This window comes from Adiantum capillus-veneris, chromosome 3 (genome assembly GCF_014529385.1).
Source record: "Adiantum capillus-veneris isolate H3 chromosome 3, ASM1452938v2, whole genome shotgun sequence".
Classification (NCBI taxonomy): Eukaryota; Viridiplantae; Streptophyta; class Polypodiopsida; order Polypodiales; family Pteridaceae; genus Adiantum; species Adiantum capillus-veneris.
Genome location: NC_140933.1, coordinates 45,936,281 through 45,960,590, shown reverse-complemented (window position 1 = coordinate 45,960,590; position 24,310 = coordinate 45,936,281). Strand labels below are relative to the sequence as shown.

At 44.2% G+C, this 24,310-nt stretch overlaps 1 protein-coding gene across 1 annotated transcript; it reads left to right on the top strand.

The window, feature by feature from the left end:
- The first annotated feature begins 334 nt into the window (after positions 1–334).
- LOC147460850 (putative glycosyltransferase STELLO2) lies at positions 335–22,680 on the top strand. The gene is made up of 3 exons (XM_086508538.1): positions 335–2,363; positions 21,787–21,913; positions 22,092–22,680. Exons 1-3 carry the CDS (start codon positions 595–597, stop codon positions 22,557–22,559), a joined length of 2,364 nt encoding a protein of 787 aa, XP_086364664.1. The 5' UTR covers positions 335–594; the 3' UTR covers positions 22,560–22,680.
- The last annotated feature ends 1,630 nt before the right edge of the window (positions 22,681–24,310 follow it).

Sequence of the window (24,310 nt, the reverse complement as noted above, 5' to 3'; positions counted from 1 at the left end):
CCTACGACTCCCGGTAGAGAGAGAAAGGAAGAGATTCTCATTAATGTCATTTTCAAAAATTGTGCAGCCATACAAAAGTAAAATTTATGAATACTAGTACATCCTCCGTGAGATGGCAGCAGTGGCACAAATTTGGCAAAATTTATGAATACTAATTCTTGCAAATTGTCTCAGGTGCATTTGTAACGTGGGATTAGATTATTCATAAACCCTTGGCAAAGCTCCCAGTGTTTTCAAGAACCCTCGGTCCATAGACGTGTGTATGGGGTGCATCTACATTTTGGGGGATTTTTCTTATGGTCATTTTCATTCATGGCACGGCATTGATGTAGAAGACTTGAAAAGCAGTTGATGGACAAGGGCGATAGATCACCGACAATTTTTTGCCTTCAAGCGGGGCTCACGTCTCAGATTATGTCTAGCTACAGCACCCATCTCTCTCTTTTCTTGCTTTGAGCTGGGTAGAGATGGGTGCGTCGCTCAACAGTAGTTCACTTGTTGCTACGTTTTTGTGGCGAGCGAGCTGAACGCATTAATTTGGCTGGGATCTCTCGTTTTCAACCAACAGGGTCTTCCTTTCTCTACTGAAAGGCAATGTTGGTCCAGCAAGATAGAACAAAACCCCGCAAATGGGCAGGCGGGGCAGAGACCAACAGCAATGGGGTCAAACCCACCAATGATGATCAGCAGCATCCTGTCAAAATCGACTTCAGATCAGACTACTACAGATCACAGCTCCTCCTGAAGGACCCTGGCCGCTTGGGCCGAAAAGGTACCCTCTTCGAATACCTCTCAGAAAACCTCTCAAAGCTGGTCATCTTGGGGCTTGTACTCCTCAGTGTAGTCATTCTCATTGTAGTAAAGAACAAAGGTGATTCCTCTGCCCTTCTCTGTGCCCAACCACCCTCCAAGAGCGACCATGCAAACCCTTACCCCAATGTAGATTTCAAGAAGGTCGCCATTGTCAAAGATAAGAGCAAATATCGCGTCTTCAAGGCGGACAGATGGATTATTGTTGCAGTCTCGGGCCCACCTACAGACCAAATCCGGGCCATGGTTAAAATGCCAGGCTGGCAAGTGCTTGCAATAGGGGATAGCAATACACCCAGTAACTGGGAAGTGAGAGGAGCCATATATTTGTCTGTAGAGCAGCAGGCGGCCCTTCGCTTCCGCATACTGGCTCACCTCCCTTATAGCTCATATGTTAGAAAGAATGTCGGATATTTGTTTGCCATTCAGCATGGTGCGAAGATGATATATGATGTGGATGAAAATGCATCTATCCTTGGCGGTTCTCTCAGCACTGTTTTTGATATAGCTTTATCAAGCTCAAAAAGCAAAAGGGAATCGCTTTTGCAATACTTGTGTTTACAGAACAGAACAACTGTAAATCCTTACATACATTTTGGGCAAAGATCAGTGTGGCCTCGCGGCTTACCTTTGGAGTCAGTAAGCAACATCAATGCAGAGATTGTTTATGGCCGTGTTCCAAGTGGCAAACAGTACATCCAGCAGGGTCTAGCCAATGGATTTCCAGATGTTGATTCTGTCTTTTATCACTCGCGCAAAGCAGAGGCAGAACTTTTTGATATCAAGTTTGACTCACATGCGCTTCCTGTGGCACTTCCGCAGGGAACAATGGCTCCAATGAACAGTCTCAACACCTTGTTTCACTCCTCAGCATTTTGGGCACTCATGCTTCCTGTATCAGTTCACCCTCAAGTTTCGGACATTCTTAGGGGATATTGGGCTCAGAGGCTCTTGTGGGAGATTGGTGGTTATTATGCTGTGTATCCACCTTCAATATATAGGGTGGACACAAGCAAGCCCCATAATTTTGAAGATGAGAAGGATTTGCCCGAAAGCGTTGAACGGCTGGCAGAGTTTCTTGTTGCATGGACGTCCAGAAAGGGAACTTTTTTTAAGAAGGTTCTAGACTTGAGTCACTCATTGGCTACAGCAGGATTTTGGGCAGCTCAGGATGTCACTTTCACTGCAGATTGGCTTCAAGATCTTGTTTCTGTGGGCTACTTACAACCAAGTTTATTGGCTCTTGAGGCTGAGGGGGGGAAGCCTCTCTCAAGTCAGCTAGATCACATGGAGTTTGTGCCTCTTGCACTTCCCTCGATACATCTTGGCGTCAAAGAATCTGAAACTGTTGCGTTTGAGTTAGGAAATCTGCTCAAATGGAACAAATTCTTTGGAAACATTGTTTTGATTCTGGAATGCTCTTGGCCTGTCAACCACACAGCAATTGGATGGAGAATGCTCTATGGTCGGATTTTTAAAACAGTGGTTCTACTTTCAAGCAAGAAGGATTCAAAATTTGGGGTTCTTGCACCTGAGGATTCACAAACATACATGTGAGCTTGCAATGGTTTCTCTTTTCCATGAGTCTTTCAGAACGTTGTCGTGCATTGTGGTGAATTTGAGAGAAACACATTTACCTTGTTGAATGACAGGGGGTAGGGTGACATGTATACATCTGAGAACCTTGTTGTGTGTGTGGGATTATACGTCTTTCTGGAAGGTTTTCATACATGGCAATTCATGCTAACAGCTCATGCGTTGGTGTTAAATGATAGTCCTAATTTGAAGTACAGGTGTCAATCATAACTCTATATCAACATGGGTGCTCAGCTAGTAGCTTTATCAATATCAAAACGTTAAGAGATCAAAGTGTGTTCACTTTTACGACATAATACTCATTCAATAAGAGAGTTTGCCTGTCTATGATGAATAGAAGTGTTCTGTAACTTTTGTGAGTCTGTTCGCAGACCGTGCATGCCCAGTCACTTAGTGTAGATGCATATCCTTTGGTTGCACACAACATGACCATCAGATTCCCATCAGATCCCATCAAGAGCATTTTTACAGTGCATAGACCTATTTTTCCTATTTTTGACATTTTTCACTTATTATTTTTAAGTGACTTTTGTTGGAAAGTAGGTAGGGCAAATTGAGTAAGTTTGTATATAAGCAAACCTAGACTAGCACTAATTGGCAGAAGAGGCAGCAGGATCACCTTGCTCAACAGGCAACTTCTCAGTAGAACCCATCAGAAGGCCTAGTGTTTTGCAGATTGCAGGACCTAGCATTTTTTCCATCAAGACTAGCCTGGCATTTTTGCTCAGCAGATCAGCCTCAGCTACCGCAAGACAGCAAGAGCCTCAACGTTTTTGCAATAGAACAGTAGATCAACCTAGCGTTTTGCATTTTGCAGAGCAATCGACGACAACAACAGAATTTCAGCCATAGCGTTGTTGATTTGCAGATCAGCCCCGACGTTTTGCAGATTCACCGCGACGGAATACCAAGAAGCATCAGCGTTTTCAGTTTTCAGCCCTTAGACACCGCAGATCAAGTCCCGAACCTCGCAGATCTCACCTTCCCGCAGCAGTTCCTCGTCGCACGGTCAGTTTCCGCAAGGTTTACAGTTCAGCCCGGAAAAACGCAGATTTCAGCATCTGCGTTTTCAGCGCGTCGTCGTCGCATCGTCGCCATCGACATCGTCACCGACACAGAGTCAGAATTCAGCAGATAAAGATTTGCAGATTTCAGCCCTTAGCGTTTTTAGATTTGAGCCCGTCTCATCGTCGTCCTCATCATTGATGACATCATCGGCAAGTCCAAGCATTGTAGAGATTTGTGCAATCATAAGTAGACCGCTCTCGCCATAGAGAGTGGGGCCTTCGGAGGAGGGTTTTACGACGTCTCTGGTGTGGTATTCTCTTCTCTATCTCAGTCTCATGCACTTCCATTCATTGTGTCCATTCGCTTTGTTTGTGTTCATTGCACTCTCTCACTAAAGGAACGGAAGGCTCTCCCTTCCGTAAGTAAAAGGAACCTTGAGCACAGTTCGGAGCACTCATCTTGAGCAAAGTTCAAACATTCATTCTGCTGTACCTAACACAATCAGTTTGCTCTTTTTGTTAAGGAGTTGGCTTCTCCTTTCGGCTCTTTTAATCAAGGAGTTGGCTCCTCCTTTCGTCCATATCAAAACTCTTGATATTCCGGTGTAGTAAAATTAGCCATCACACTATACCGCACTGAACTTCCACAGGTGTCTTGATACACTAAAATTACATACTTAGGCAATCTCATCCAATTAGGAATATTTAGTGGTTGGTACATCACAATGCAACACAAATGCTCACATTTGCATGTTATAGACACAACAAACAGCGCTGCTGAGCACTCCCCCGAGACAAATGGTCTGCGGTATGAAGCTACTCAACGACTACCTCGTCACTCCCTCCGCAAATAACCTAAAAAGGTCTGGGCCATGAGACTGTACAACCAAACGCTCCCTTGATGATTGATCGCAATCTGCGTCGCTTGGAGGTTCAAGTATACAACCAAACGCTTCCCAGACATCGGCCTGCGTCGTTCAGAGGTTTTCAAGCATACAACGGAACGCTCCCCAGACATCGGCCTGCATCGTTTCGACGTTTTCAAGCATACAACTAAACGCTCCCTAGGCATCGGCCTGCGTTGTTTCGAGGTTCAAACAATACCAAAACAGTATTTCTCACTTCTCCACTCGTGAGTAAAATCACCAATCAATGAAACCAATATTAAAACCAAAGTCAAACATTTCAAATCTGCACCAAAACAGGTTCAAAATAGATACTATCCATTTCAAACAAATTCCAAACAAGTTCAGATAAATTTCAAACTTGCAAAGCAATCTCGACATCAGTCGAGGTCGAAAAGTTGACCGGCTTTCCATCCTAAAACCTACACCAAAAATTAGGGTTAGGTTCCTTCCATAAGGTTGTAGTTGACCGCACCATGGTCCATAAGCTCTTGTACATGTAGTGTTCCTTTGGCGGCGATGGTAGTCCCAAGACATAACAATCACATTGGACCTACAAGGGTTTTATCTCGAAAAGAGACACCTACTGAGAGATGTCGAGAAATTTCAAGTTAAAATCTGCTATGGTTTCCATGGCAAGCATTTTAGGATACCCCACTCTACTAGAAGTTTCACTCCGAAGGAAGATGTTAGAAACCATATAACTTCGGACAAATTTTTTTTGAAAAGCTTGCAAAGTCCTTGGAGTGTGCAGCTCGGTAGCGATAGACACCAACATCTGCATGGCACTGCTTTTGAGAAAAATAGTGACTCCAAATAAATCTTGGATTCTTCTCTTGCAAGTGATCTTTTTGGCTTATGTCCTGTAAGACATGAACAATGAAGACGGGAGCGGGCCCGATGGGGCGATGTATGAAGGGTGGGAGTGGCTAATAAGTCCGGGGTCGGGGCCCGAAGATACTTCAAATATAATTCCAGTAGTCTCTGGTTTGCTCTGTCTGCTCTTTTGTAGGACCGATATTCTTCAAATAAAATTCCAGTAGTCTCTGGTTTGCTCTGTCTGCTCTTTTGTAGGACCGGTATGCTTTTAGAAAAGCACACGCCTGATGCTTAGATACTCTGTCACAAGACGGGTACCACGTGCCAATAGAAAAGAATAGACTGAAGAGACTTTCAACACTTCAACAACAACTAAAACTCAAAGAGAGAGAGAACACGCGACACAGAGTGGTAGAATTCCACCCCAGAGAGTATTGACCCCAAGCCTTGGCGCCCCTTTTGTATTTCTTCATATTGCATCAACACAGTACAAGCCGGTACTCCAGACTCTGCACCTTCTCGAGGAAGCATGACAGTAAATGAGCTCTAACCTCATATTTAATGGCCCCTGGCTTAAAAAGAAGTTACAGTGAAAAGCTTCAAACTCAAAAGCAAGTGGTCCAAAAAGTACTAGCGCCAAAATGTGCCAGCGCGTTTTGCGGAAATCCGTACAACTACCACGTCAGCACTGTCAATGCGTTTTGCGGAAATCTGCCACGTCAGCACTGTCAGCGGAATTTCAAGGCTGTTTGTACAGTTGCCACGTCATCAGTCCGCGTGTGTGTGTGTGGGTCTTGCTTTATTCTAATGTCTTTATGTCACTTGGGCCCCATCGGACGGGGTCCCCATAAGTTGGTAGGAATTCTTTTTCTGCTGTTGCTTGTTCTTCTTAGGGTTTAGGCCCCTCAGCCGTGATTTGAAGGTTGGTTCTGTTCTTTAGTGACTGGACACGTCGGCAGTTTGTGACATTTAGACTCTCATAGTCTGTTATAAGTAATCTTTGCGTCAAGGCATTACATGAATGAGCTTTGCACATACATATCTATGGTTTGTCGCTCATAATTGTTGACAAAACTTTTGAGAAGATGTTTCTTAATCTAGCAAAACCGTTTTGAAACTTTCAAAATTTGTTTCAAACAAAACGTTGAGAAACTTCATGGCTACTATGGTGGCAGTGCCCTAGTATCTCCTAAGGGCTGATCTGAAGGTTGGTTCTGTTCTTTAGTGACTGGGCACGTCGACAGTTTGTGACATTTAGACTCTCTCATAGTCTGTTATAAGTAATCTCTGCGTCAAGGCATTACATGAACGAGCTTTGCACATGCATATCTATGGTTTGTCGCTCATAATTGTTGACAAAACTTTTGAGATGATGTTTCTTAATCCAGCAAAACCGTTTTGAAACTTTCAAAATTTGTTTCAAACAAAACGTTGAGAAACTTCATGGCTACTATGGTTGCAATGCCCTAGTATCTCCCAAGGGCTGATCATAGGGAGTGAGGGCTGTTTTGTGGTTGTGCCTAGCCTATGTGAGGTAGTTTTCTTACTTTTGGCTTGTTTCATTGTTTTGTCTACATGTAGTGGTGGCGGTGTCATATAGTGTGCCTCTTGGTGGTTCCATGTCTTTGGCATTTTATCTCAAAGCCGAGTGCCATTGGTTCTCGACTACAAGCCGATTTTTCAAATTTTAATAGTTTTACCCTACTTTTGGGGTTGTGGGTTTTTTGGGGGAGGTCGGGCAACCTTGCATATTCTCTATTTAGGGAGGGGGTATGCCCAACCTGTGTTGTATCATTCTTGTGCATTGTAGAGTTTGCAAGCGTTTTGGGTCTCTCTCTCTATCTCTCTCTCTCCTGCAGAGTTTCCCTCTCTAGCTTTTCTGCCAAATCGCCCACACCGCCTTATCAAAATGCAATGGAAGGCGTGGTGACAAGGGAATACGCCGGGAGAGAGAGGAGAGAACAATGCTAGAGAGAGAGAGAGAGAGAGAGAGAGAGAGAGAGAGAGAGAGAGAGAGAGAGAGAGAGAGAGAGAGAGAGAGAGAGAGAGATTTTTTTATCGTCCTCAGAGGTCAAATATGACCTTTGGGACCAAAGATACATGTGATGTACTATGTATAGGGTTGATAAGTGATTCTCAGGCTCAAGGATTGTGGTGATGAGTGCTGGAAGAGGAAAGTGTGTCTGTGTAGGTCTAGTCATGGCTGAAAATGTGAGGGAGGCAATTTCGGATGTGAGCAAAACGTGAGCACTCTAGTAGTGTGTGGTACTCAGACTCTTGAACTTGCAATGAGCATAATGTGCAGAGTCGCTTTGACTCTTCTTTCTCCCTTGCCCCAATGCCCTGTCTCGCATCAAAGCTAAGCCAAATGGATGCAATAGTGCATATCGCTGACAAGGGGATAGACTCAAGCATATAAGGGTGAGTATTATTATACGCATGCCTTTTCTAAAAACATTTTTAAGTTAATAATATTCTGTTTTATCTAGTTTTGTTTTGTAGCAAATAAATTGATTTAGTTTGTTTGTTTTTGTTTTTTCTTTTCTTTTCTTGCGTCCCTTGATTTTATAGTTTTATGAGTGCTTTATTCCCTCTTATAATTCGTGAGTTCAAACTATTCTGAACTTATGAAGGTATATATAGTATTGTGTCCTCTTTCGGCAAAGAACATGGTTTTGTAGTTGGGGGCAATATGGATGGTGTAATGTATGAAGCACTACCCATTTGATTTCTCCCAAGCCGTAATACATTGGCGTTGTAGAAAAGCTTCATTCACCTGGGAGTCTATTGAGGCATCATGTAGCAAGTGAAATGCATCCTCCCAAACCACTTGGTTATGTCTTGCATCTATCTCGTGCTCAAGATCTTGCTATTATTGGTCTTTTGAACTTTTTTGCTTTCTTCCATGCAATTGTAGGAATTCCATGTAAGGGGTTTTGATGCATCTTTATCATGTACTCCACAACCCTTTCCATTCTCATAACCTCAATTGGAAGAGATCGCGACTCAAGCAGTAGGAGCATATGTCACAAATTGCTGACGTGTCAAGCCGTTGAAGACTTAAAAGGGTTGGGCACCCTAGCCCTAACCCTAGCCAACCTGCAAATCCCGGCCGAGGGGCCTTAACCCTAACAGAAGCAAAAGAAGAAGCAGGACTCACCAATTGCGCTAGCTGCCCATGAGGGCTAGCTTTTGGGGGTCAATTGCGTTTATAAGCTTTTCATGTAACCACTTTTGAATGGCCAAAGGCCTTTAAATATGTGCTAAGGGCTCACTCTCTGGCACGCTTCGGATGGATATGCAAAGCTGTGCTGCCAGTGTTGTACTTAGTTGAAGCAATATAAAGAAAGGGGCACCACAGTTTGGGGCCAATGCTCTCTTGGGGTGGAACTCCGCCACTCCGTGTTGTTAAAGTTATGGCATCTAAAGTGAACTACGCAATGTGATCTCAGTAATTATTTTGGCTTTTAGGTATATATTTCACTTATTTATCAAAGTCTGGGTAGGGAAATCTATTGAGGTGGGTATATATACAACCCATTGCCCCCATTGTATTTGTATCAATTCATTGCTAAGGTTGGTTCGTTCAACAATATCTTTCTCTCCCTTTCTCTCTCTCATGTATTCTCCCCGTTGCTATACGCTTCCGCATCGTTGACTTTGACACGGTATCAGAGCCCTTGGCTCGTTGATCGCAAGGGGAGGAGAGCGCGTTGTGCAGAAGAGGAACAAGAGTGGCAGCGTTTGGAACCAGCAAGGAGGAGCTAGCGAGAAGCGTCAAGAGGAAAGCCTCAAGGCGTACATGTGGCAAGGACCAGCGTTTTGAAATGCAAGTGCATGGAATTGCATGGTGTAGAAGAGACACCACATCGGCATTTTTTCCTTTCTAGCAGCTAAATCTCTATTTCCGGTTTCTCCGGTGGCGTTTTGATATATTGCAGATATAGGAGCCATTGTCGAGACCTGCGTTTTGAAATGCCGATGGGCCTGGCCTATTGTTGGGCAGTTTTCTTGCAAGCATTTTGAAACATTCGGAATCCGAATGGGCATTTAATGGCAGCGTCTTGGACCGTAGGGCCTTGCGACGACCAACTCTCCTTGCTCAAGCTTGAGCGTCTTGAAAGGAAGCCACCGAAGGGAAAGTTTTTCTCCTTACGTTTTAATACGCTGAGGCACAAAAAAGCTCTCAGCTGCAGTTTACAGCTGCATTTTGATATGCCTAGGCATGAACCGAGCTGGCGGTCTTGGACTTGCAATGGCATTTTGAAAGGCATGGACTTGAGAGGCCTAAAGAGCAATGTTTTTGGCAGTAAAGGCAAAGGTAAGAAGTTTTTCCCATGGCGGTCTCATGCAACCCCCTTGGACCTTGTTCAACCATTGGCTATGGATACTAAATTCCCTAGTACCCGGTTAGCGGCCTATGCTCGACAGAAGTTCTCAAGGAAGCCATCAATTTGTTTGGCTTGGGATCATGAAGCCAAATGCAAATGCATGAGCTTGCTAGAGGACAAAGGCAAAGGCAAGCTCGACAAGGACATCGGTGTCAATACATAAATGCTAGAAACAATCCTGAAAATTCAGCATCAATTTCTCATTCGAATATAAGAAGTTGCAACAATTTCACTTCGAAACACAAAACAAAACCCCCAAATTTCTCGGTTCAATGTGCCACAAATTGCATCAGAAATAGCCTGTCAATGCATTGCCAAGGCCAATTTTGGGTGAATTATCGAAGTTCTGCAAAACCTCCAAATGCATATGAAATTTCAGCAAAAACCCCAATTTGTGAGCTTAAATTGGCACGGAAACGACTTCAAATGAATGGGAACTTCTGTAGAAACGTGAATTTGCTGACTTTCCACGGTCATAGACCTTGAATATACCGCTGTACACTTGATTTGCGTGCTGAATTTTCTGTTTTCAGCCCTGTTCGCAGCTCTGAAGCTCTCGAAATGGTTCTCTCTTTATGCGCACACTTTTGTGATCAATACGCGCGTGTAGAAGTGCACAATTCTTGCCTTTTTCGCGATGAAACTTGGGTGTGATACCAATTCTGAGGTCCTACTGCTATCGCTTTGAGAGAGAGAGAGAGAGAGAGAGAGAGAGAGAGAGAGAGAGAGAGAGAGAGAGAGAGAGAGAGAGAGAGAGAGAGAGAGTCAATAACTTTGGGAAGCCCATGATTTTTTTTTGTTTAATCTGCCTTAGTTTTATAAACATTGAGATGACTTTTTAATATAAGTGCCCGTTCACATGGGTGGGCACCGAACACAGGCATAAATGCCTCCATTCCCAACACATCTACACACACACACAAATTGTACTCACTTACAAGCTTCAAATCAGCCCTCTTTCAATTTTGGGCTCCCCAACTGGGATGAGCCTTTTGGACGTGTGTGTTGGCTTGTGGGTTGCTCTCCAATTCCATGTGTCCAGTTTGCCCATTTGGTTTAATTTCCTAGTAGCCACCAACTTATAAAGTCATGCCAAGGGGCCTAAAAAACTTTAATTGAGCTTAGCCACTTCTCTACTAGTCAAATTCCAATGCCAATCAGCCCAACTATCTCCTGGCTGCTTGGCCTTGACTCGTGCGGGTGAAACACTCAGTCAAAGGCCGTTTCACATTGGCCATGTAATGTCTGTGATTTCAAAAAGGGAGTCCCAAAAATTACATAAACATCGAGGAAAGGAAACTAACAAATAAAGTTAGTGTTTGTCAGAGTCTTGTGACAACATGTGCTGCCCATGAAAAATGTTGGGGTTGACTTGTTGAGCAAAAACATTGGGCTGATCCACAACAAAACGTTGGCTGATCTGCAGAAAAACGCTGGCTGCCTTGCATTTGCTACAAGCCCCCTTGGGGCACCCAATGGAGGGCGCCCCCTGCTGGGCTCTACTGGATGCTGTAAGAGGTGATCCGCCCTGCTCATATGTATGCCCAAACCCAATCTTTGCGCGACCCACCCCTCAGCCCCCATGACCTAGCAAAAATACCCTAAAATAGGGAAAATAGAGGAAGTGGGGTCTACTGGCCCATAGGGTCCCCCAATCCTGTCCTCTCATCACCTCCTCAAGTCTCTCTGGGTGTGTCCATAGATTCCCGTTGTAGTTCCAAACGGCAATGTGGATCTCCTCTTGCGTCTCATAGGCCGCGAGTCCTTATGCGATGGTCTTGCCATTTGATGACCTGACCATCTCGGTATACCGCCTTCTTCCCTTCTTTGCTGGCGTTTTTGACTCTAGGCATGCATGCACGGCGGTGGTCTTGTTGCATCTTGGTGAGGCCGTCGTCAAGGTAGATAGGTGGGCCTTGTAGCCCGCTCAAGATGGTCCTCTTTCGGATGAATGAGGTTCGGGACTTTTGGAGGGGAATTGGAGGATGAGGGCTCTTTTCTGCAGGTCTTTGCCGGCTCTCCAAGCTTTGGAGAAGGGTAGCTCCTCGTGTAACAGACTTGGACACTCCAAGTCAAGAATCTACCACGACAGCATCAAATAACCACTTCAAAACAGTTCACAGTTCACAATTTATTCGACTCTGGCCCGGCGGAGTTCCGTGCCTAGAGATATTGGCCCCAAAGATTGGCGCCCCTTTCGGTATTTCTTTTTATATTAATCTGTGTTCAAAGTACAAGAGTGCGGGCAGGCGCTCACACTCAGACTCTACGTCCAGATGCTCTGAGTTGTGAGAGGCCTGCTCACATATTTAAAGTTACAAGGGATGCCAAAAGCAGAGCCCCAAAAGCTGAAAATCAAAAGCCCATAAATAAAGCAAAGGCTCTTTCTCTCTCTTGCTTATAAAATAAAGCAAGTTCCAAAAAGCTGTCCAATCAAAAGCTTTTAAAATAAAGCAGAAGCTTTTTCTCTATCATTGTTCTATGCTTTTATAAAATAAAAGCAAAAGCTTCTCTCTCTCTCTCATCTCTTGCGTTGAGTAAAAGCAAAAGCCAAAATCTGCCGAGTTTTTCGTAAATCACGTTGGTGTTCGTACAGCAGGCCACGTGTCAGCCCGCCACGTCAACAAATCAGGGTTAGGGTTAGGGCAGATTTAGGGTTTTTGATTTTAGGGTTAGGGTTTTGGGTAGAATTAGGGTTTTTGATTTTAGGGTTAGGGTTTCAACATAATTACGGTTTCGGACAGAATTAGGGTTTTTGATTTTAGGGTTAGGGTTTCAGCATAATTAGGGTTTCGGGCAGCCACGTCATCACTTTGTGACATACCCCCCTCTTGAAAGCATTGTAATCGCCCTCGATTACGCCTGCAAAACAGATAGAGGCCATAAAAACCGTCTTAGCAGACATTGAGACTGTTAGTACCTACTAACTAGGAACACATATCTAGCACATGTACCAATCGACAATCGCATCACACGACATCGCAGGACATCACTCGACATCACAGGACATCACATGACATTCAACATCCATTCGGATCTTAGACCATGATTTATCGGCAATGTAGCTAGCAATCGCATTTAGATCGAGTCGGGACCTCATCGATGCTTGATTGACTAACCCCTATTGCAACCATGTCTATTCGAGATCAATTAGACCAAAATGATGCAGTCATTTCGTCTATCAATTCCTGCACTTAAACAAGTCAAGAACAAGTCAGTTTCATATTTTCCGGAATTCCATTTCATAAAGTCATCCAACAGAATACTGTCAGCTCTTAGTATCCCTGAAGCTCAAAGAGACATCAGTGACTCTAGTATTTGAAAAATCGAGGCATCTGTTGACAAAGGAGCGGAGTAACTCCCCTCTTGTGCAAACCCACTGCACTAGATCTCTGGCCAAGCTGAATTTTGGGTTCCATTTGGAATAGACTATGCTAAACCAAAAGCTTCAAGGTAAAGATTCTCATTCCCAGGAATATTTGCTAAGTCTTCCTCCTCCATTTGCTTCGCATCCAAGGCGAAGCAGGTCTTGAATTAATCCAAGAACCGCCAGTTCGCTTTACCTTCCTTCTTTCTTTCTGTGCGAATGTCTGTTCTGGAACGAGTATATGCTCGTTTTCGTCCATTTCGGGTTGTTCATCAACAGGCACATCGCCTTCAAAAGGCTTCAAGAGACTCACATGAAAAATAATGTAAATCCTCCAAGTATTCTGGCAGCTTCAGTCCAAAGGAGATATCATTTATCTTTTCGGAAAATCTGGAAAGGTCCACACCATGTCATGCTAAGCTTACAAAGAAGCCGCTCCTTTCCCTTTTTCTTTTTTTTCTCGAGCGTGCCTTTCTATAGTGTAAGAGCACCTAATCATTCTCCTTCAATTTCAAATCGCGACGATGGCGATCTGTTGCCGTTTTTTGTCTTTCCTAAAAATTTTGCAAAGCCTTCCGGACCAAGTCCCTCGTGAATTGGTTGGCTTCAAAGAAAAATATTATCTTTCATGCTAAGGAAGGGTGAAACCTTCGTAGCAAATTCAAGAATCTCAAATGGCACCTTCTCCATCAAAGAGTTAATCGTGTTTCACTGAATTAGCAATCTCTGATTGCCTGTCAGTCTGCGGGTGGAACGATGACGAGAATTGCAACCGCGTACCTATGTTCTCCCAAATAGTAGTTCGAAACAAACTCGTGAACTTGGGATCTTGTTGGAGACAATCGTCTCAGGCATGCCATGTAATCTGAAGACCTGTTGAATAAACAATCGTGCCCAGGGTGTGTTCTCGGGAGATGAAATCCATTGTAATACTTTCCCAGGAGCGGGTGGGTATGGGTAAAGGTTGCAACAATCCTTGTGCTTATGCCTGTCAACTTGACCTTTTGGCATACCAAGCAACTGCACTCAAACTCGTCCACATCCTTCTAGAGTCTCGGCCAAAAGAAGTATCTCTCTACCCCTTTCATGGCGGTAGCAATGCCGCGGTGACCCCTAAAGGCGGACAGTGGCATTCGGTCATAACTTTTTCCCTCAACGCATGTGTAATGTACAACATAGTTTTCTTCATCAAGTAGCCATCCCGAATGGAATAGTCCGCTACTATCTCCCCTTTCTGTATTCAACTGGATACATCTGCAAAATCTGTGCTGTGGCGTACTGACCGACCATATCCTCGAAGTTCCTATGATGTATCGTGGAAATAGCCAGAACCAACGGCTTTCGGGACAGTATTTGCCACCAATTTCTTTTGTCCTTGCACATGGACAATCTGGAAGTGAATCGTGACAAGATGTTTGCCCACCGCATCTGCTTTTTCCGATAGCTGCTTCCGTGACAAGAAGTAGCGTAAACTCGCATCATCTGTGAAAACCGTAAAATTGGCTTTGAGTAGGTAATGTCGCCACTAAATAAGAGCATGGATAACCGCCAAAAGCTCTTTCTCATAAATTTGTGCTGTCATTTTCGACCTCGAGAACAATCGGCTCTCGTAAGCAATGACATGGCCTTCTTGCATTAAGACCGCACCCAGACTACGACCACAAGCATCACAATATACTCCAAACGACTTCTGCAAGTCCGACAAAGTCAAAACTGGTCCTGTAGTCAATTTCTCTTTCAAAGTCTGAAAGGTAGTCACCTCTGTGGGTCCCCACGAGAAAGGGACTCCTTTCTGTGTCAAGATATGCAAAGGGGAAGCAACCTCTGCAAACTTTCGAATGAACCGCCTGTAGTACGAACACAGTCCCAATAAGCTTCCATCCAACTTCCTGGACATTCTTCAAATTGGGCCAATCACGGAGTCTCTATCTTGGCCGGATCCATTTGCACTCCTGCTGCTGAGACAATCTGTCCCAAAAAGTGTATCTTTGGTAGGAAAAATTCACTTTTTTTTGCATTAATCACTAACTTGTGATCTCGTAATGCTTGAAAGACTTGAAGCAGATGATCTCTATGTTCTGCCTCATTCTTGGAGAAAACAAAGATAACGTCAAAGAAAGTGCCAACAAATAGCCTGTAGTCTCGAAAAATCCTGTCCATCATCCGGTTAAATGTCGCCGGAGCATTGGTTAAGCCAAAAGGCATCACCAAAAACTCAAATAACCCAAAAGTCATCCGAAAGGCTGTCTTATAGATGTCTCCCGGCGCGATTCTGATATGATGATATCCACTCTTCAAATCAATCCTGCTAAAGCACGAGGATCCCTGTAATCTGTCGAGTATATCATCGATCCTAGGAATCGAAAATCTGTTCTTGATGGTGATTTTGTTGAGAGCTCTATAATCGATGCACATTCTCCAAGATCCGTCATTCTTCAAAACCAACAACATTGGAGAGCAATACGGTGAAGTACTAGTTTGGACAAGACCCTTTCCCGAGAGATCTCATTGGTTCATAATCTCTTCGTTCTGGGCTCGGCTCACATGGTAAGGTGGCCGGTTCGGTGTCGTGCTTCCAAGTATCAGATCAATGGGTATCAGATCAATGGTATGATCCTCAGGCCCTCTAAAAAGCAATCGGCATGAGTGTGGAGAAAAATCTTGGCATTCTTTGTTCAGGTCAAAACATATTTGACCTTCAATCATCATTCAGTTCTCTCCCAAAAAGTGATTAAAGAAACTGAAGTTCATCAAGTACAGTCTCTAAGCCCTTCATTTGTCAAAGTCGCATTCTCGGCCCGGTAGTCAACCACGGCGTTGTTGTTGTGGTACCAAGGGATTTCGAGTTGGCAAATACGTAAAACTCCTCGTGCCCTAAACACCTCTGTCATTGCAAACAAAGTTTCCCAATGCTTGGTGTAATGGCAATATCCCTTCCAGGTGCCACTCGAACTACCTCTGCCTGTGGCCTCAGCCTGTCGGGCGTAATTCCAAATCGAGCCGCCAATTCAAGAAGTTGGCCTTGGCTCCCTCAAAAGAGCTTCCTGATCTTTCCCTTTGTCCTAAAAGCGGCAAAGTTTTTACTTTCATTCCTTTGATTCGGTTCGGGTGCCACGCAATGTGGTACCAATTCTGCTTGTTATCTGCCTTTTCTGCCACGTCCCTCAGCTGCTTTAGAACTTTTTGGCCTTTCTTCATCCTGTTGATTCTGTGCCTTGTTAGGGCACGTCGCGGAGATATGTCCAGTTTCCTTGCATCCAAAGCACTTCCCCTCCCTGATGAAGCGAGCTCGCTCCTGAGGAGTAAAGCTTGGGTCGTGCATCTTTCTTTTTTGGGTTGCTCTTCCTCTTTCTATTTTCATTTGTTGAAGTCTGTTCGGCTCTTTGTGTCATGATCTCATAGGTGGGTAGGTCAAACTGCGAGAGTGAATGGCAAAACCCAGTTTTGCATGACTCATCAACTCCTGAATAGAAGCTGACTTCTGTTCCAAGCAGTGATCTCGGATCTCTGTAGGTAGACTCAAGGTAAACCGCTCAATCTGTTCCTTGAACGAGATCTTCTTAAATGAAGAGGCGGGTAGAAAAGAGCTCCAGAATCTCTCCCTTCTTGGTCATCTGGAGATGGTTCCAAGCAGTTCGTATATCGCATACTCTCGAGTCAACCATAGTCTTGCTTAATAGAAGCGTCGACCACCAAGTTCAAGCATTTGCCTTAAAATAAGAGGCAGCTCTCCGAATCTTAGAGTGCTCTGAGTAACGTCTTCCCGCGAAAGCGATGTCAAACTGCTGTACAAAAGACAAAGCCTTCGAAGCATGTCTATAACTAGAAAACGTGTCAAATTTAATTGACTGTCCACCCTTCCTTAAACTCTCGGACTTTCTTGCTTTTGTCTTCCAGAAAGTCATACTGGTTGGCTTTGTAAAAATTCTTCTTCTTTGCATAATAGTTGCTGTCATCAGAGTCTGAACTGTCTGTAGACGAGTCCTGTAGAACTGTCACTCACAGGGCGAGATTTAGACTTCTTTGCCTTTTTCTTGCCCTTTCCGAAGCGTTGCTTGTTGCTTCGCTTTTTACCTTTTTTGTCTCCTTTGCTGGAGTCGGATGAGCTAGAAGAACTGTCAGAAGAAGAAGAAGAAGAAGAAGAAGAAGAAGAAGAAGAAGAAGAAGAAGAACTGGGTACTCCTTGAAATCAAATACACTTCTTCTGTTTCTTTGCCTTTTCAAAAGTCGACTGACGGCCCAAATAGCCCGGGAAGTCAGTGCCTTTCTTCTGCTTTTGCCGTGCTTTTCAGCTTTGTTTTGCGCGTCAAAAAGCTGAGCAATTCTGGCATCAACCACCTCTTCTAATTCTTTCTCTGTATACTTCCTGGGGTAGGAGGTTTCTTGAGAGCGGATTTGGGTGGGTGGTTTTGTGGTCTTCTGCCACTGCGTATGCACCTCATCGAAAGAGGTCTCGCTCATATATTTTGCAAATTTTGGGTCCTTCACAAAATTGAGCATCATCTTTGTTGCGTCGCCGATGAATCGTTGACGCTCCATCTCTTGACGCTTCGCTGGAGTAGGCCGAGGCGGGCATACTCGCGTGAATCTTCGTTGTGATCCCCTCCCGCATTTTCGGATGCAGAGGGAGTCGACTGATCCTTGTCTGAAGCCATAGGTGCCGCAGGAAAAAAAATTGGGATCGGATTTCCCGTTGAAGAGAAATTAGCCGTGCTCTGATACCACTGTAACAGACTTGGACACTCCAAGCCAAGAATCTACCACGACAGCACCAAATAACCACTTCAAAACAGTTCACAATTCACAAGTTATTCGACACTGGCCCGGCAAAGTTCCGTGCCTAGAGATATTGGCCCCAAAGACTGGCGCCCCTTTCGGTATTTATTTTTATATTAATCTGTGTTCAAAGAACAAGAGTGCGGGCAGACACTCACACTCAGACTCTGCGTCCAGATGCTCTAAGTTGTGAGAGGCCTGCTCACATATTTAAAGTTACAAGGGATGCCAAAAGCAAAGCCCCAAAAGCTGAAAATCAAAAGCCCATAAATAAAGCAAAGGCTCTTTCTCTCTCTTGCTTATAAAATAAAGCAAGTTCCAAAAAGGTGTCCAATCAAAAGCTTTTAAAATAAAGCATAAGCTTTTTCTCTCTCATTCTTCTATGCTTTTATAAAATAAAAGCAAAAGCTTCTCTCTCTCTCTCTCTCTCTCTCTCTCTCTCTCTCTCTCTCTCTCTCTCTCATCTCTTGCGTTGAGTAAAAGCAAAAGCCAAAATTTGCCCAGCTTTCCGTAAATCACGCTGGTGTCTGTACAGCAGGCCTCGTGTCAGCCCGCCACGTCAGCAAATCAGGGTTAGGATTATGGAAGAATTAGGGTTTTTGATTTTAGGGTTAGGGTTTCAGCAAAATTAGGGAAAGTTGAAAATCAAAAGCCCATAAATAAAGCAAAGGCTGTTTCTCTCTCTCTTGCTTATAAAATAAAGCAAGTTCCAAAAAGTTGTCCAATCAAAAGCTTTTAAAATAAAGCATAAGCTTTTTCTCTCTCATTGTTCTATGCTTTTATAAAATAAAAGCAAAAGCTTCTCTCTCTCTCATCTCTTGCATTGAGTAAAAGTAAAAGCCAAAATTTGCCCAGCTTTCCGTAAATCACGCTGGTGTCCGTACAGCAGGCCACGTGTCAGCCCGCCACGTCAGTAAATCAGGGTAAGGGTTATGGAAGAATTAGGGTTTCTGAATTTAGGGTTAGGGTTTCAGTAGAATTAGGGTTTTGGGTAGAATTAGGGTTTTTGATTTTAGGGTCAGGGCTTCAGTAGAATTAGGGGTTTGGGCATAATTAGGGCTTCTGATTTTAGGGTTAGGGTTTTAGCAGAATTAGGTTTTGGGCCGCCACGTCATCACTTTGTGACATCTCGTCTTCCTTGTACCCGACCTTGATACATAGAGCTTTCCCATCGCTCTCGGGTGTGGACCCCTCCTCCTCTTTGATGCTTGTCACTCGTACATTGAGGCGGCGGGATTGTGGCATCTTCTCTTCCTCAATGGTTGTGTAAAATGAGCGCCTCATCTATTTGGGTTTTGGCTCTCGCCTCTTTTTTGATATTCTTCTTGACTACTTAGACCCATCCTTCCTTGGTGGCCTCCAATTTGTCGTCGATGTTTGTCGTGAGAGCTTTGGTGATCTCCTCCTTGAGGGCTTTCTTGGCTTCTGCTTTGATCTCTCCTTCTTCGGGGGTGAGGGATGCGATAGAAGCGCAAAGGAGTTCGACTTGCTCCTTCAGCTCTTCCTTTTCTTTCTTCCATTCCTCTTTCTCCTTCTCTCTCTTCCCCTTATCCTTCTTCCATGCTTCCTTCTCCTTGGTCAAACCTTCAACCTCTTTCTCTAGCTTGTGAGTCGGTTGGCGAGGACGTTGAGGGTGTCCGCCAAGTAGGATGTCGCCTTATCTTCGAGGTTGGCCATCTACACCTCCTCGTTTTTTGGCATGTCAGCGGTTTTTTTTTGGGGGGGGGTAGTAGGGGATTAGGGTTTTGTTGCGGAGTCAGTTGTGTGCAGGGTCAGCCCCAGCAAGCAGTGTGCAACGTGCAGACAAGCCAGTTCGCAGCAGGGCAGACGGACGCAGCAGAGATATTTGTGCAAGGCAGTGTGCGCATAGGCTGGCAGAGAGAGAGAGAGAGAGAGAGAGAGAGAGAGAGAGAGAGAGAGAGAGAGAGTCGTGCTGCGAGCTGTCCCTCCCCTCCAAACCCTAGACCTACCCCTGCTCTGTCGCATCCCCATCATGCCCAGCCCTTGCCCTGTCACGCTTCTCCTTCCTGCCCATCCCTGCTTTGTTGCGCGGCATTTTTGTTGTCGCTGTTGGAGCTCCCCGCTTCCATCTGCTGCTGCCCCGCTTGCCCTTGCCTGCCCCCGCCTCTACCCTTGCTACCTGCCCCTGCTCCTATTGCCCGTGCCTACCCGCCTCTACCCTCGCCTGCTCGCGCCAGCCCCAGCCGCCTGCCTCTGCCCTCGCTTGCCTGCTCCAGCCCCTGCTGCCTGCCTCTACCCTGCCAGCCCGCGGCTGCTACTGCTGCCCACTCCCGCCTTTGCCTTTGCCGCACCAGCCCACCCTTGCCTTCGCTGTGCCCTCCCGCCCCTCTTGCCCGCTTTCCCTCTCTAGTACACGCTTAACCCTTACCCCAGCCATCTGCCCCGTCTCCTCTCACGCTCGCGCCCACATACATATTACACTCGCTCATGCACGCTCTCACACACACTCACACACTCCTTTGCCCTTCCCCACTTTGTACGCATTGCGCAACCTTCCACCTCCTCTTTTTGGGTTTGGAATTGGGCATCACCTTATTAGCCCTCTCTCAAGTACTATGGCACCTTCTATGGTTATTTCAGAAGATCTACAACGCAAAGGTTGGTGATCATATTGAGACTCTTTCAAAGAGAGGCTGTTGACCACCTGGTAGGGTGTTCCTATGCTTGTGTCAACGTCTGGGAGTGTCTCTTGTGCACTCTAGCTGGTTCGGACGAAAGCAAAGTGGAGGATATCATCTTGCTCGGCAAAGGTACTTTTGTTGCTTTTTTTTCTTCAAAGGAACTTGCCTCTCGGGTCATCAGCCGGATTCCTCTTGGCTTCGAGGACAGATTAGTGTTTCTGCATCCGTGGTATGAGGATTTTTCTTTGGCTGCTTTTGAGGACAGATGTCAGGTTTTGAAGTGTCCAGTAAAAGTAGCTTTTCCAGAGCTGCTAACACATTTTTGGTTGCTAGACATGTTTAGGCAGATGGGCTCTATCTTTGGCATACTTTTCATGCGCTCTGTGCAGATTCAGACATCTGTGCCATCTATAAAGGTGGCTACTATCCCTTCCATAGTCTTTCTAGTCACCATCACTTTTGAGTGGAAAGGGGTGCTACACTCGCAGAGGATTGTGGTTACGGGCAAATTAAACCAATGGCTTAGATGTCATGAGATGGGGCACTTGGTGAGGGATTGCCCTTAAGGGCACCAACAGAGACAGACTGGTCAGAGGAGGAGAAAACCCTCACAACCACAGCAGAGTTCTGTACAACAATAGAACGTCATGCAGAGTCAGCAACAGCAGAGTGCTGAGCAAAAGCACAATGTAGAGCAGACACAGAGACAGGAAGGTAGACAGGGACAAACACATCCTATTCTTGAATTCAGAAGGGCTTTGGATCTCTTGGAGATACAGTCACAGGTGCCCCTCATTGTAGGCTATGTTCAGGGTGAGCAGGAGAGTGATTCTTCACAGTTTGCTGAGGATTTTGACTATTCAGCAGGCTTTGCATCTCCAGCAGATGTCCCGCTCTCTGAGATCTTACCACCTCAGTTCTTTGTAGTTGGTCCATGGAGATCTGCATATGTTTCTTTGAGGAGTGGGCCACTTTGTGTTGACATTCTTTTCCTGTAGTTAGTAGGAACATGTTACATTTTCCTCGGCCCAAAGAGAGTCCCCCATGATTAGATTCAAAGTACAGGTTTTATATGGTAACTCCTCCTGGATGAGGGAGGCTGTCTATGATATCTTACAGGAGCAGACAATGGTTGAGGCCAATTACTTTATGGATATCAGGGAGTTTGCAGAGCCAGTTCGAGGTGGTTAGAGCTTTGAGCAGATTTGTGTAGACTTGATCACTATCCAGATAGCTATACTTCACCACTTGGTTAAAGTATCTTTATCCCCAGATGTTTCCTGTGGTTTGTTATGGGATTTCCCCCCATGATTTTAAAGCCCCACTTTCATTGTGTGTGTGTGTGTGTGTGTGAGAGAGAGAGAGAGAGAGAGAGAGAGAGAGAGAGAGAGAGAGAGAGAGAGAGAGAGAGAGAGAGAGAGAGAGAGAGAGAGAGCAGTAATATTGACCACTCACATGTCGTTGTCACTGCAGATTGCTTCCAGAAATTTTTGAGCAACATAAGGAGGCAGAAGGTTTCCTTTTTATGAAAGATTACGTCATTTTAAACTACTGGAATTTGCTGCAAGCCAATAAAACTAAGCTATGGAATTTACACAAGGTAAGTGATGGGAAAGTCAAGAATTCGTTTTGTTTTAAAGGGGGCTTGCTTGACACACATGATGCCAAGCACTTTGAAAAACAATGCATTGAAATTATTGAAGACGTTGCATGTCTATGACTCATGTAGAGTGTGTGTGTGTGGCGTGTGTGAGATGAACAATTTTGTTCCTTTTCAGGTGGGAAAAGCGGCGTGGAAGGCTGCTAGTCATAGCAGAAATGGAACCGAATGGTATTTTCAGGAAAGTGCAAAACAATCTGTAAAGACAATGGTGAAACACCTTCCCATCGAATTCCGACTTCCCTACAGAGAAAATATTGATGACAAACACTATGTAGTAAGCAAATCTGAAGTCTTTTACGTTCCAAAGCGGTTTGTAGAGGATTTTATCTCGCTTGTACCATTAGCAATTCAGGCAAAGCTTAATCAAGAGTTGGCCATTCCTTTGATTTTCCTTTCAATGGACCGCCTTGATAATTTTGATTCAGAGGCTTTTAGTAATGTAGTCTATAAAACAGGGTCTGATGCAGTTTACTCAGCTGAAGCCCACATTGTAAGGCCTTTGAAGGCTACAAGTCAACGTCAGCTTCTTCATATAATGAAAGGCATGGCATCAGGAGACCCTCTTCTTTTGGAGGTGCTTTGATTGATATTGTCTCCATTCGTCTTGCCTATGTCTGAGCTTGTCTCGTAGATAGCTCAATTTTCTGTTAGTCGATGTAAATTTGTACACTTTCAATCCCACTAAGATGCATTCTCCAGTTTGAGCGCTTGCACCAACATACATGCACTGCTGATGACATTGCAAAGGCAATTCTTCCCTTCATCAACTAAATTTGCAACATTGTTTTATTTGATCACACATCACTTCAATATGCGCTTGTGTGTTCTTGTCCAGTGTAAGCATGTTGTTAAATAAGTATTCAAATCCCAATCATCCTAAAAAAAGAGTTCTTGTCAGTTGTATGCTTTAAAGGCAAAAAGGTTATGAGGAAAATTTTAGTTTCTTTAAATGCAACTCCTACCCTCTTTTTAGATGCCAAAACTATGAGCAGAGGTGCAAGAAGTCATTGTTGAATGAGTGAGCTATGGGATGAAATACCATAGTTGTTTCTAGAGCTATCATTTTGAGACACTTTCTTTTCCATGGTAATCAAGATTTTTAAAAAATAATTATTTTTGGTTGAAATGGGCATTGTCAATGCTCTGAAATATCTATTGCGGAAACTTTGAGCAACCTCACATTGCGAATCCTAGAGCTATCATTTTGAGAAACTTTCTTTTCCATGGTAATCAAGGTTTTTCTTCTAATTTTTTGTGGGGTTGAAATGGGCATTGTCAATGCTCTGAATCCAGAGCTATCAATTGAAGACAGTTTCGTTTCCATGGTAATCAAGAGATTTTTTTATTTTTATTGGGGTTGAAATGGGCATTGTGCTCTGAAATAACTCTCCTGGAAACCTTGAGAAACCTCGCATTGCAAATCCTAGAGGTAACTGACTAATTGAGGGTTTAAATTCTGGAGTTTTTAGAATGTTCTCGCCTCTTAACGGGTATGTTTTTAACTATTGTTTCAGAATTGGTAGAGATTTATCTTTTTCATGCTAAAGAACTTGTTATGAACAAAGTAAATGCAAATAAGTGGAAATAACTGATTTTAGTTTTTCTAGTCTGTTCTCCTAAGAATGGCCATACTTCTAATTGGGCTCTGTATTGAGAAGAAAATTTCCAATCATTGTTTGGATTGGTGGTTGCTCAGTTGTTGCTGGAAGATAGTTTGGTAATACGACTTCTTGGAAGTCGTCAGAACAGAGGCCGTGCATTTTATGTTGGTCTGTTGTTGGAGTTAGTTTCCTTCTAATAAGAGTGTATTGTTTGTTGCTCAGAGTTACAAGAAACACTGCTACATGACCTTGTGGATGATTAACATCGCATGGATTGATACATATGCAAAGTATATCCTTTCTTATGAATATATGGATGGCATTGCATTGGTATGTCTCTAGTTTGTGGACCTCACCACCTTCTTGGTTGGCTTCTTCCAACCTTGCTCTTGATTCGAGATGTAGTCAATTTGACACCTCGTCAAAATCTGTTCTTTGTTTCTACTTGAGCTCTTTGGCAAATATCTACCCTTGCACTTAGGCCTAGCATCATTGGGTGTGATCTTTACTTGTAGAAAGAGGTTCAGAAGACAACTCCAAACCCTCGGAAAGGGCCAAAGCGTGTCATAGATCCAAAAAGTAAGGCTCACTTAAGCATCAGTGTGTACAAAGCAAAGCAACAATCCCTCCTTAAAAAGAAAAAAAAACCCTACCAAAGAGTACAACACTGGGTCAAAATTAGAAGATGCAGTAAAGGAAAGCCATCATCCCCAAGTCTACAAAGATAAAGCCA

Bases quoted from the DNA above. Each gene is read 5' to 3' on its own strand.
- LOC147460850 (XM_086508538.1), top strand. From the start codon at position 595: ATGTTGGTCCAGCAAGATAGAACAAAACCCCGCAAATGGGCAGGCGGG. The intron at 2,364-21,786 runs GTGAGCTTGCAA...TTGTCACTGCAG, and splicing joins GAGGATTCACAAACATACAT to ATTGCTTCCAGAAATTTTTG. The intron at 21,914-22,091 runs GTAAGTGATGGG...GTTCCTTTTCAG, and splicing joins AGCTATGGAATTTACACAAG to GTGGGAAAAGCGGCGTGGAA.